At 42.9% G+C, this 13,839-nt stretch overlaps 1 protein-coding gene across 3 annotated transcripts in view; it reads left to right on the forward strand.

Annotated features, from left to right (window-relative positions):
• smoc2 (SPARC related modular calcium binding 2) overlaps positions 1–3,652 on the forward strand; it is a 62,710-nt gene extending 59,058 nt beyond the window's left edge. For all 3 annotated transcript variants that reach the window (XM_052498281.1, XM_052498283.1, XM_052498282.1), the window contains 4 exons: positions 900–999; positions 1,270–1,517; positions 1,738–1,775; positions 3,124–3,652. In XM_052498281.1, the coding sequence (XP_052354241.1) occupies positions 900–999; positions 1,270–1,517; positions 1,738–1,775; positions 3,124–3,147 (410 nt within the window). In that variant the 3' untranslated portion in view covers positions 3,148–3,652. The remainder of the gene's footprint in view (positions 1–899; positions 1,000–1,269; positions 1,518–1,737; positions 1,776–3,123) is intronic.
• The last annotated feature ends 10,187 nt before the right edge of the window (positions 3,653–13,839 follow it).

The raw sequence follows: 13,839 nt of genomic DNA on the forward strand, positions 1-13,839 counted from the left end.
TACATATTGGAGAGGTTCTTTCCTGACTGTTCTGCATGTGATGATTGGCTAAGGTTAGGTGGAGGTGTCTGTTGGATGTAATTGTTTAACTTGTTTCAATGGTGGACGAGACTCCAATTTACACAGTGACACATATAGGGCACATACCGGCTGTGTATTTCTTAAATTATTTATTTTTTCAAAGTTCAAATACTCAGTCCATCAAACACATTTTTTTAAAACCTTTTTTAACTAGGCAAGTCAGTTAAGAACAAATTCTTATTTTCAATGACGGCCTAGGAACAATGGGTTAACTGCCTTGTTCAGGGGCAGAACGACCTTTCGGTTAAGTCCAACGCTCTAACCACTAGGCTACCTGCCGGCCCACATATTGATTATATTATCAGATAATGTTGTAGAAAGAGACCAAAAGGATGGGAATATTAAGATTCTTATAGTCAATAATATCTACAGTTTGCATATGAAATGGTACCAGGCGTTGGTTAGTCACGTCGGGGGATACGGGGCCAGGGACCCTGGTCTGTAGCCCACAGTTGTGAAAACTGTGATAGGTTTGCTCTGGGAGCCTCCAGATACATTTTCCTTCTCCATGATTGGGGAATTCTGACACTTATTGAAAGGGATTAAAAAGAAAACTGTGTGACAGTCTCATTGGGTTTTATATCCCCCTCTGTCATCTTTACGTGCTACTCATGTTCAAACTACAGTCTCAGTTATTTTACTTCCCTTTCCAAAGGGGTTTTATGGTGGCAACCACCTCTGAGAAATTGAATGGCATGACATGGAATGGAAAGTCATTGTTCTGTCTCGTCACTCGCCGATGTTGACATTCTTTTGTAAAATAAAACACATAATAGGTGCATATGCACTTATTCAGCTACCTTTGTTTTCCTTTCCAGGGTGTCCCGGGGCAAAGAAAACTGAATTTCTAACGAGTGTTCTCGACGCGCTGTCAACAGATATGGTGCATGCTGTCACAGATCCAGCGTCTGCCGGCAGGTTAGAATGTCACTGATTGATTTATTCATAGTTTTTTATTGATTTTAAATGGTTTGGCCCGCTCCTTAATTAGAAAAATAAACAAAATGGCAGCCAAGTCACTTTAAAGCTGAGTGATATTCTTTTGCTATGAAGCTGAGTGATATTCTTTAATATCATACAATATCATGAATTTCAATTATATTAAATTGATCTAAATATCACAGAGTGGGCCTTTTAACCGACGAATTCCCTGATTGATTGATTAATTGAACAATCATGGATCCACAGGATGTTGGAGCCAGACCCAAGTCACACACTAGAGGAGAGAGTGGTCCACTGGTACTTCAGTCAGCTAGATAAAAACTCCAGCGGTGACATCGGCAAGAAGGAGATCAAACCTTTCAAACGTTTCCTGCGCAAGAAGTCCAAGCCCAAGAAGTGTGTGAAGAAGTTTGTGGAGTACTGTGACATCAGCAATGACAAGGCTCTTTCCCTGCAGGAGCTGATGGGATGCCTGGGCGTCACCAAGGAAGAAGGTGAGATACCAAATTTTCATTCCCAGAGAATTCCCAACCAGGAATGCTGCCTGACACAAATGGGATTGATACACCTCACAAATACTAATGTTGTAATAAGCTGCTAAACGATTAATCGAAAATGACTATGAAGTGATTTTATAAATGAAAACTGCTGGTAAAGTTTTACACTGCTCTCATCATGTAAGGCTGATTATATTGTGACACTGTTTTACTCCAGGGACCAAACCAGGTGAAGGTACATCCTCCAGTAAACTGGTAAGTAAAACCCTGGCAATTACTTGTGTGAGTATTATATGCTGCACTTATAAGGTCAGCAAATATCAGAGTGACAATAAGGAGAGTTGAGATCCAAGCAGTGAAATAATGGGAACCCGTCTGCCCTCTTTAAATGTCCTTAATATCAAATAGTCCAACAGGTGCATTGTTTAAATATATATTTTTTATTAGTAGAAAGATAGAGACTGTACTCCGTTGAGATTTTGGAATAATCGAAACCGGAGGCTCAAATGCAACAATATAAATTATTTATTAGGACATCATAATGTCCTAAAAGTGCAAGGTGCATACTGAAATGCACATTGAGGACACTGATGATGGTTTGAAATTTTAACCTTTTATTTATGCATTTTTCTGCACCTTGCACTTTTTGGGCAGTATGATGCCCTAATGAATTATACATATTTTTGCATTTGAACCTCCAGTTTGGGGTTCTTGCAAATTTTACCGTAACATACAAGCAGCTAGTGGCAAGTAGGTTACTATGAATATCAGATCAACGACACACAGTACAATAATGTAAAAAGTATAATACTACTGTAATCGTAATAAAATAAATGAATGAATGAATGGATGAATTCATTAAATTAAATTAATTGATGAGAGATGGGGGTGGATATTACAGTATTTTACTCGGATTGGTGCAAGCAGGTTGGCTGCTAGGTAAAGTGTTTTCACATTACAGCATCTATTAATATTTGTATTTTATATCACTTGCACTTTTAAAGGCCATAGTTAAGGCTTCAAACTGGCAGTGACTACAGTTAAAAGCAGACCAAAAGAACATGCCAAAATGCTTAACCTTTAAAGGTTTAAGACTTGCTCCCACTCCAATCTGTATCCTATACATTTTAGATTGATAGTTGACTACCACGCATTAGTTAAATTGGTACAGCAGTCTCACAAACGGATGCAACAAAAATGAATATAGGGACACACAAAAATATGATAATGAGTCAGAAACAACAATACCATGCACCAATTGGTGGTAAAAAAAGAAGATGTTGGCGCTCCAAAAATATGGCAAAATAATCTATTCTGTAGGGTGGAAATACAGCAATTATTTTTCCTCTCACAACATTTTCCAATACTGCACCTTAATTTACTGTATTATGCAGTATAATGCTTCTACAGTATTTTACTGTTGATACACATCAATTTACCGTATAAATTACAGTTTTCAGTTACAGTATGATCTCTTTTTATAAGATCCTAGCAGTGCTAACACTACCTTTGAAAAGCAGGTTATAATAACTTTGGAGAAAGATGTGTGAGATATGTATCACAGATATAGTTTGCTATAGTGCCTGGTTCTCCCTCTTCGCAGAATCCCTCAAAGAAGCAAGGCTAAGCCAACAACCGAGATTTCCCCTCCCCTTTTGGAGCTTCTGCCAATCGGCAATGGAAACCATAGTATTTGCACTTTGTACTTTAAGAAATGTAAATTCCCTTTGTAGAAATTAGGTATTTAAACAGACTGCTGAATCTGTGAATGATGTAGTTTTTTTAATGTCTTTACAAAAAAAAAATATTTAACACATACAGTGTATGTGTCTTTTGTGTCTAAAGAAAGTATACTTTTCGGAGTTGTACAAGTTTTGTGATGTTGCATTTTGTGTCCGCTTTGAATTGTTATGTTTTACTGTTGTTGATGTTAACGCAGATGTATGTATAGTTTGTTATATGGCTAAAACATTAACTTAGGCCCCTCTGCATTTTTTATGTACTTACTGACCTAGCAGCCCTTCCTGAGCTCTGTACAGCAGTTTGTATTATTAAACATGGATCATCACACAATTAATTTTGTTCAAAATGTATACATGTTTATTAGAAATAAAGAACTCTTTTATGACCCATTTGGGTCCTGCTTTAAATGACATGCTGCTTATAAAGGCTTCATAAAGGGTGGCAGGTAGCATAGTTGTTAGAGCGTTGGGTTACCTAGTAACCGAAAGATTGCCAGGTCGAATCCCGATCTGACAACGTAAAAATCTGTTATTCTGCCCCTGAACAAGGCAGTTAACCCACTGTTCCTAGGCCATCATTGTTCTTAACTGACTTGCCTGGTTAAATAAAGCCTCCATATAGCGTTCATAAACACTACTTTGTTTTATAAAGTGTTTATTCATGTGGCATAACTGTGTGACATAACCCACTATGTCAAATGTGACCCAATTCAGGAAACTAGGTGAACCGTTTGAACCTAAAACATTTATTTTTTTATCAAAATGTGTTTTTTTGACAGATCTGCCTTCTCAAACATGTGAACTTCCATGTGCCTTTATAACAAATTTGTATGCCATCTGTAAATACAAGTACAATTTCTAAATTGCAAGCCTTGTTGGGCAAGCCACAGAAAAAGCCAGCATAGTCAGAGTTGGACCTGACTGGCCTCCCGGGTGGCACAATGGTTAAGGGCGCTGTACTGCAGCGCCAGCTGTGCCTTCAGAGACTCTGGGTTCGCGCCGAGGCTCTGTCGTAACCGGCCGCGACCCGGAGGTCCGTGACTGTCAACCATGACTTTCAACCTTCGTCTCTCCCGAGCTCATACGGGAGTTGTAGCGATGAGACAAGATAGTAGCTACTAAAACAATTGGATACCACGAAATTGGGGAGAAAAAGGGGTACAATAATAAAAAAATATATATAAAAAAAAGAGTTGGACCTGACCTAAACTTCTCCCAAAGTAAAAAAAAAGTTGGTAGGGCCTTTTAAAATCCGTTTTAAAAAATTGCCTAATTTTCCCAAATTCCATTTTCTTGGTTTTGTTTTTCCAGGTTTTTTTTATTTTCCCTCCTTTTCTTCTGCTTTACACCAGTTTAATAGAAACACGACCATATTTTGATGTTCTGTGTTCACAGCAAATGCTTAACATCAGGGGCTAACTTTTGAGGTCTGCTAAAAAAAAAAACTTAGATTTTTGGATGAGCATGCCATGCCATAATTGGTTAGTGTTTTTTTGTAGTGCAGTAAGCACACGTCATGTGTTTCGGCCGGCAATGGATGGGTGGAATAAAAGGCCAGTAACACTTCAAAGCCCTATGAAACAACATCATATACAATATACATTCATACTGAGTATTCCCTACATGTCACGCCTTGGTCTTAGTATTTTGTGTTTTCTTTAATTATTTGGTCAGGCCAGGGTGTGACATGGGTTTATGTTGTTGTATTTCGTATTGGGGTTTTTGTATTATTGGGATTGCGGCTGAGTAGGGGTGTTGTATGGGCTTGGCTGCCTGAGACGGTTCTCAATCAGAGTCAGGTGATTCTCGTTGTCTCTGATTGGGAACCGTATTTAGGTAGCCTGGTTTCGCTTTGTATTTCGTGGGTGATTGTTCCTGTCTCTGTGTAGTGTTCACCAGATAGGCTGTAATAGGTTTCACGTTCCGTTTGTTGTTTTTGTATTTATGAGTTATTTCATGTATCGTTCCGTTTTTCCTTCATTAAAGATCATGAGTAACAACCACGCTGCATTTCGGTCCGACTCTCTTTCGACAAACGAAGAACGACGTTACAGAATCACCCACCCTACTCGGACCGAGCAGCGTGTTAACAGGCAGCAGCGAAGGGAGGATGTTATGGACAGCAAAGGCATGGAGTATACGACGTGGGAAGAAATAGACAGGTGGGCGGTTGACCCAGAGAGAATGCCAGGGCCCGCCTGGGATTCGCTGGAGCAGTGCGAAGAGGGCTATAGGCGAATGGAGTCGAAAAGAAAGACACGGCGGCGCAGAGCGAAAACCGAAAGTTACCCCCAAATATTTATTGGGGGAGGGCTCAGAGAGAGAGTGGCTGAGTCAGGAGTCAGACCTGAGTCTACTCTCCCTGTTAATCGTGAAGAGCAGTTGCAGTGGGAGAGGCTGCACCACTTGGAGAATTGGACATGGGAGGAGGAACTGGACGGAAAAGGACCCTGGGCTCAGCCTGGTGAATATCGCCGCCCCAAGGAGGAAATAGAGGCGACAAAAGCGGAGAGGCGCTGGTATGAGGAGGCAGCACGGCGACGCGGATGGAAGCCCGAAAAGCAGCCCCAAAAAATGATTGGGGTGGGGCTTAATGGGAGTATGGCTATGCCAGGTAGGAGACCTGCGCAAACTCCCTGTGCTTACCGGTGGGCTAGAGAGACCGGGCAGACACCGTGTTATGCTATGGAGCGCACGGTGTTTCCAGTGCGGGTGCATAGCTCGGTGCGGTTCATACCAGTCCTTCGTATTGGCCGGGCTAGAGTGGGCATCGAGCCAGGTAAGCTTGGGCAGGCTCGGTGCTCAAGAGCTCCAGTGCGCCTGCACGGTCCGGTCTATCCAGAGCCACCTCCACACACCAGTCCTCCGGTAGCAGCTCCCCGCACCAGGCTTCCTGTGCGTGTCCTCGCTCCAGTATCACCAATGCCAGCATCACGCACCAGGCCTCCTGTGTACCTACCTAGCCTTGCACGTCCTGTGCCAGTCCTGCTCTCAGGCTCTCCAGGACACCTTCACGGTCCAGTCCATCCTGTGCCACCTTCACACACCAGTCCTCCGGTAGCAGCTCCCCGCACCAGGCTTCCTGTGCGTGTCCTCGATCCTGTAGCACCAGTTCCAGCACCACGCACCAGGCCGTCAGTGCGCCTCGCCTGTTCAGAACTGCTGGAGCCTTTCTCCTCTCCTGCGCTACTGGAGTCTCCTGTCTTTTCAGCGCTATCAGAGCCTTCCTTCCCTCCTGCGCTGTCGGAGTATCCCCCCTGTTCAGCGCTATCAGAGCCTTCCTCCTCTACAGTGCTGCCGGAGCCTCCTGCCTGTTCGGAGCAGCCTGAGCTGCCAGTCTGCAGGGAGCTGTCAGTCTGCAAGGTGCTGTCAGTCTGCATGAAGCAGCCAGAGCTGTCAGTCTGCAAAGAGCTGCCAGTCTGCAGGGTGCTGTCAGCCTGCATGGAGCAGTCAGAGCTGTCAGTCTGCATGATGCAGCCAGAGCTGTCAGTCTGCAAAGAGCTGCCAGTCTGCAAGGAGCTGTCAGTCTGCAAGGAGCTGCCAGTCTGCAGGGTGCTGTCAGCCTTCATGGAGCAGTCAGAGCTGTCAGTCTGCATAAAGCAGCCAGAGCTGTCAGCCTGCATGGAGCAGTCAAAGCTGTCAGTCTGTTCAAAGCAGCCAGAGCTGTCAGTCTGCAAAGAGCTGTCAGTCTGCAAAGAGCTGCCAGTCTGCAAGGAGCTGTCAGCCTGCATGGAGCTGCCAGAGCTGTCAGTCTGCAAGGAGCTGTCAGTCTGCATAGAGCAGCTAGATCCGCCAGTCAACCAGATTCTTCAAGAACTGCCAGTCAACCAGTCTCTTCCAGATCTGCCAGTCAACCAGTCTCTTCCAGATCTGCCAGTCAACCAGTCTCTTCCAGATCTGCCAGTCAACCAGTCTCTTCCAGATCTGCCAGTCAACCAGTCTCTTCCAGATCTGCCAGTCAACCAGTCTCTTCCAGATCTGCCAGTCAACCAGAATCTTCCAGATCCGCCAGCCAGCCAGGATCTACCGGAGCCTACTACCTGCCTGAGCTTCCTCTCAGTACTGGGCTTCCTCTCAGTACTGGGCTTTCTCTCAGTACTGGGCTTCCCCTCAGTTCCGGGCTGCCCCTCAGTTCCGGTCTGCCCCTCAGTTCCGGGCTGCCCCTCAGTTCTGGGCTGCCCCTCAGTCCCGAGCTGCCCCTCAGTCCCGAGCTGCCCCTCAGCCTCGAGCTGCCTCAGTCCCGAGCTGCCCTTCGGGAGTCCCGAGCTGCCCCTCAGTCCTGAGCTGCCCCTCAGTCCCGAGCTGTCCCTCAGTCCCGAGATGCCCCTCAGTCACGAGCTGCTCCTCAGTTCTGTGGGGTTCTGGGTGAGGACTATTAGGCCATGGTCGGCGGCGAGGGTGGATTATCCCAGGACGCGGAGGGGAGGAACTAGGACATTAATGGTGGGGTCCACGTCCCGAGCCGGAACCGCCACCATGGACAGACGCCCACCCGGACCCTCCCTATGGTTTTGAGGTGCGTCCGGGAGTCCGCACCTTAGGGGGGTTCTGTCACGCCTTGGTCTTAGTATTTTGTGTTTTCTTTAATTATTTGTTCAGGCCAGGGTGTGACATGGGGTTATGTTGTTGTATTTCGTATTGGGGTTTTTGTATTATTGGGATTGCGGCTGAGTAGGGGTGTTGTATGGGCTTGGCTGCCTGAGGCGGTTCTCAATCAGAGTCAGGTGATTCTCGTTGTCTCTGATTGGGAACCGTATTTAGGTAGCCTGGGGTAGCCTAGGTAGCCTCGCTTTGTATTTCGTGGGTAATTGTTCCTGTCTCTGTGTAGTGTTCACCAGATAGGCTGTAATAGGTTTCACGTTCCGTTTGTTGTTTTTGTATTTATGAGTTATTTCATGTATCGTTCCGTTTTCCTTCATTAAAGATCATGAGTAACAACCACGCTGCATTTCGGTCCGACTCTCTTTCGACAAACGAAGAACGACGTTACACAACAATACTTTTACTGCGGCACCTAGAATAATTCTTGCTCTAAGCTAACATGTATTCCACATATAGTGATTTGCATTGGGGGCATTTATTTGACCTATTTTCAAATCCACATTCATGCAAATGTCACTTAAACATGAAGAAATATGACTCTTTGTTTTATTTAGACAATTATTTGTCATATATCATGAATGGTTATTGACACTTTTCTACTATTCCGTGGGGGACTTTTTTTCTCTCAAAAATGTCAGAAATTATGTGACCCTAAAGTACTTTTTTAATGTTGCTGACGAGAAGCTGATAATGTGATGAGTTTGCAAATTAAAGGCACACAAAAAACAAGTAAGTTAATCTTTATTTATTGTCATTTAAATTTGTTTATAGAAGTTAAGTGATGAGATGGATTACATACCGTAGCTATCTCGATCATTATTTCAAATAATTTTGCTAGCTAGCAGGCTCAGCTAAATAAAAATCCCCCTACATACAGCCACGTCTCATAGTCACATCATGAGATTTGTAAATTACAGAGGAACATAACAATATGAATTGAATGGAGTTTATCATCTTCCCATTTAGAGTTTCTGGCGCAGCATAGAAATGCCCTTATCCAGATGGTGTGACAAAGGCATTTCCTAACAGACCTGCTAACTTTCTTTGTTGTTACTTTTAAGGTTGGAACCAACATGCAGTATCTCCAGCAGGTGGAGAGACCATTTTCTCTGCCAGTTCAGGGACAATCTGCTGTTCAATGTAATTGCATTTCTGGACATTTTGAAACTTCATGTATTCATGTTAGTGATAATTCCCTAAGTGTTATTAACACATTTGTGTTTATATCATTAAGCCTTTTTGTTATAAATGACCAAATATGCCTGACTTTATAGTAAGTACAGCAGCATATGATACAAGGCATTTATGTGGTCCTTCTGTGGCTCAGTTGGTAGAGCATGGCGCTTGTAACGCCAGGGTAGTGGGTTCGATTCCCGGGACCACCCATACGTAGAATGTATGCACACATGACTGTAAGTCGCTTTGGATAAAAGCGTCAGCTAAATGGCATATATATATATATGTATGTGTTAAAAATGAGGGGTCTGACTTTAAATGAAGTACGGCGTCATGCGATATAGAGTCTTATATATATGCCATTTATTTATTATTAGAGTCTTTATGGATGTGTTATGAATGACTAAAGGTTTCTCACTTCGAACTAAGTATTACAGGACACTACATAAAGTGTCAATAAATAGGTTATTAACGTTTTGCTGATTTAGGAAGGTTCTCTCACTATCCACAGGTTACTATAGGGTGAGAGGTATTTAAATGGATTGACGGACCTGCAAAGCTTCCGTTTGTGTGTCAGAACCAAGATGATTTGGAGTAGTCCAACCTGAGACTACCGCACCAGGCATTCCTCTTCTGTTCCCATGCTGGAGACAAGGGAGTGATTACAACCTGTTACAATGGTGCCAACATTTTGTGGCTCATCTTTCAGTGGGGGAGTGGGTGAATGTACTGAGGAACATGTAACTTGGTTCCAGAAGACAGACAATTAACATTTCTTTAGGTTGGAGGCTTTCATCAACTTAAGTGGTTCTTGGTGTAAAGTCATCCCCAGGCAATTGCACACACAGCACATATAAGCCTGGGATATTAACCATTCAAAGTGGGCCTTAGTGGGAGTGCCTATAGAATTCTATAGGAGTAACCTTACTGAGTAAAGTTTTTGTCATCGTCACTAGTTAACACAGTCAAAAAGTCATAATTCTGGCTAAACCCTGCCCATTTCCACAATATATCTTAAAATGAGATTTTAAACCTATCTGTAATGTGACTAACATGCCATAACTTTAAAGAGTATGCCATCCTTCAGTACAGCATGTCACCCTTTATAAAGCACATGTTTATATCATATTTAACATAGTGGGTTATGTCACATTTGACATTGGTTATGTCACACAGTTATGCCACATTTATGAACCCTTTATAAAGCATGACTTACGGTTTTCTAGATGCTTTAACACATTTATGTAGTGCTTATGAAGGCATTATGAAGACTTTATGAGGCCTTCATAAGCTGAACTTAATTTAAGCTAGACCCATATTTGTATTGCATGTGTCTATCAGTCATACAAGGGTACGATTAAGTAATAAGGCCCGAGGAGGTGTGATATATGGCCAATATACCATGGTTAAGGGCTATTCTTAGTACGACGCAACCCAGAGTGCCTAGACACAGCCCTTGGCCATGGTATATACCACAACACCCAGAGGTGTCTTATTGCTATTCTAAACTGGTTACCAATGTAATTAGAGCAATAAAAAACATGTTTTGTCATACCCATGGTATACTGTCTGATATACCATGGCTGTCAGTCAATTAGCATTCAGGGCTTGAATCACCAAGTTTATAATGGGAAATATTGCATGATCTAAAAACTATTACTAATTATCAGCACAACTGGACAGATTTTGTGTTTTGGGGAACCAATCTCTTGTAATGTCCCCACACTGTTCACAAATGCGGGACAATGGACAGGGCTGCATCTTGATTACATTTGACTAAATGTGATTGGCTGGTGACATGTCTTTTTTTATGTTGCTGTGCACAGAATATCAGATAGTACAAGGATTGGAGAATAGTTTAATCTCAACAGCAAAACATCCATATGATATATACACTTCATGACCGAACGTATGTGGACACCTGCTCGTCGAACATCTCATTCCAAAATCCTGAGAATTAATATTATGCCGTTGGTCTCCCATTTGCTGCTTTAACAGCCTCCACTCTTCTCTGAATGCTTTCCACTGGATGTTGGAACATTGCTGCAAGGACTTGCTTCCATTCAGCCACAAAAGTGTTATTGAGGTCGGGAACTAATGTTTGGCGATTAGGCCTTGCTCACAGTTGGCACTCGGCATTCCAAATCATCCCAAAGGTGTTCAATGGGGTTGAGGTCAGGGCTCTGTGCAGGCCAGTCAAGTTCTTCCACACTGATCTCAACAAACCATTTCTGTATGGACCTCGCTTTGTACACTGGGGCATTGTCATGCTGAAACAGGAAAGGGCCTTCCCCAAACTGTTGCCTTAAAGTTGGAAGCACAAAATCTTCAAGAATGTCATTGTATGCTGTAGTTTTTCCTCCACTGGATCTAAGGGGCCTAGCCCGAATTATGAAAAACAGCCCCAGACCACTATTCCTCCTTCACCAAACTTTACAGTTGGCACTATACATTGGGGCTGGTACGGTTCTCTTGGCATCTGCCAAACCCAGATTCATCCGTCGGACTGCCAGATGGTGAAGCGTGATTCGTCACTCCAGAGAACGCTTTTCCACTGCTCCATAGTCCAATGGCGGCTAGCTTTACACCACCCTAGCCTACGCTTGGCATTGCGCATGGAGACTTAGGCTTGTGTGTGGCTACTCGGTCATGGAAACCCATTCCATGGAACTCCCGACAAACAGTTATTGAGCTGACTTTGCTTCCAGAGGCAGTTTGGCACTCGGTAGTGAGTGTTGCAACCAAGGACAGACTATTTTTACACGGTACGCGCTTCAGCTCTCTGGAACTTGTGTGACCTACCACTTCGCGGCTGAGCTGTTGTTGCCCTTATACATTTACAGTTCACCGGAGAAGCTCTAGCAGGGCAGAAGTTTGATGAACTGACCTTTACGCAAACTCCAAGCGGGTTGTCATGTGCCTTTCACTGAGGAGTGGTTTCCATTTGGCAACTCTACCATAAAGGCCTGATTGGAGGAGTACTGCAGAGATGGTTGTCCTTCTGGAAGGATGATGGAGGCCACTGTGTTCTAGTGGACCTTCAATGCTGCAGAAATACGTGTCTCGACACAATCCTGACGTGGACCTCTACGGACAATTCCTTCGACCTCATGACTTGTTTTTTGCTCTGACATGCACTGTTATACTGTGGGACCTTATATAGCTGTTTACCTTTCCAAATCGTGTCCAATCAATTGAATATACCATGGGTGGACCCAAATCAAGTTGCAGAATCATCTCAAGGATGATCAATGGAAACATGATGCATTTGAGCTCCATTTCAAGTCTCACAGTAACGGGTCTGAATACTTATGTAAATAAGGTATTTCAGAGTTCAATTTTTAATACATTTTCAGATATTTCTAAAAACCTGTATTTTACTTTCATTATGTGTAGATTATTTCAGAACAAGGCTACAACGTAACAAAATGTGTAAAAAGGGAAGGGGACTTAATCATTTCCGAATGCACTGTATAGTGTATTTAACTAAGTGCTATATTTCACTGCTTCTCTTAAGTAGTGAAAGTGGGGCGGCAGGGTAGCCTAGTGGTTAGAGCTTTGGACTAGTAACCGGAAGGTTGCGAGTTCAAACCCCCGAGCTGACAAGGTACAAATCTGTCGTTCTGCCCCTGAACAGGCAGTTAACCCACTGTTCCTACGTTTCCGTTTTAAACAAGATATTTTGTCACGAAAAGATGCTTGACTATGCATATAATTGACAGCTTTGGAAAGAAAACACGCTGACGTTTCCAAAACTGCAAAGATATTGTCTGTGAGTGCCACAGAACTGATGTTACAGAAAAAAAACAGATAAAAATACAATCAGGAAGTGCCGCATTTTTTGAAACCGCATCATGGCAATGACTCCTTATATGGCTGTGGAGGAGCTAGCAGTCAGCTTACCTTTTCCACGTTTTCCCCAAGGTGTCTGCAGCATTGTGACGTATTTTTAGGCATATCATTGGAAGATTGACCATAAAGAGACTACATTTACCAGGTGGTCGCTTGGTGTTCTCCGTCGCAATTATTGCGTAATCTCCAGCTGCAGTATTTTTCCGTTTGCCTCGGATGACAAACCCACTGCCAGGAATGATTTTTCATCAAATAGAATTGTGAAAAACACCTTGAGGATTGATTCTAAACAACGTTTGCCATGTTTTTGTCGATATTTATAGAGCTAATTTGGAAAAAAGTTCAGCGTTGTAAGTGACTGCATTTTCTTTTTTTTTTTCTTGGCCAAACGTGATGAACAAAACTGAGCTATTTCTCTTACACAAATAATATTTTTGGAAAAAATGAACATTTGCTATCAAACTGAGAGTCTCGTCATTGAAAACATCCGAAGTTCTTCAAAGGTAAATGATTTTATTTGAATGCTTTTCTTGTTTTTGTGAAAATGTTGCCTGCTGAATGCAAGGCTTAATGCTATGCTAGGCTATCAATACTCTTACACAAATGCTTGTGTAGCTTTGGTTAAAGCATATTTTGAAAATCTGAGATGACAGTGTTGTTAACAAAAGGCTAAGCTTGTGTTTCAATATATTTATTTCATTTCATTTGCGATTTTCATGAATAGGAAACGTTGCATTATGGTAATGAGCTTGAGGCTATGATTACGCTCCCGGATACGGGATTGCTCGACGCTAGAAGTTAAGTGCTAAACCGCAGCTGAATCTGGTAATGAATTGTGTGGCTGTTGAACAAGTTGAGGAGACTAAAATTACTTGGCGTTACCTTAGATTATAAATTGTGATGGTCAAAATATATAGATTCAATGTTTGCAAAGATGGGGAGAGGTC

The sequence above is a fragment of the Oncorhynchus keta genome, chromosome 36 (assembly GCF_023373465.1).
Source record: "Oncorhynchus keta strain PuntledgeMale-10-30-2019 chromosome 36, Oket_V2, whole genome shotgun sequence".
Lineage (NCBI taxonomy): Eukaryota > Metazoa > Chordata > Actinopteri > Salmoniformes > Salmonidae > Oncorhynchus > Oncorhynchus keta.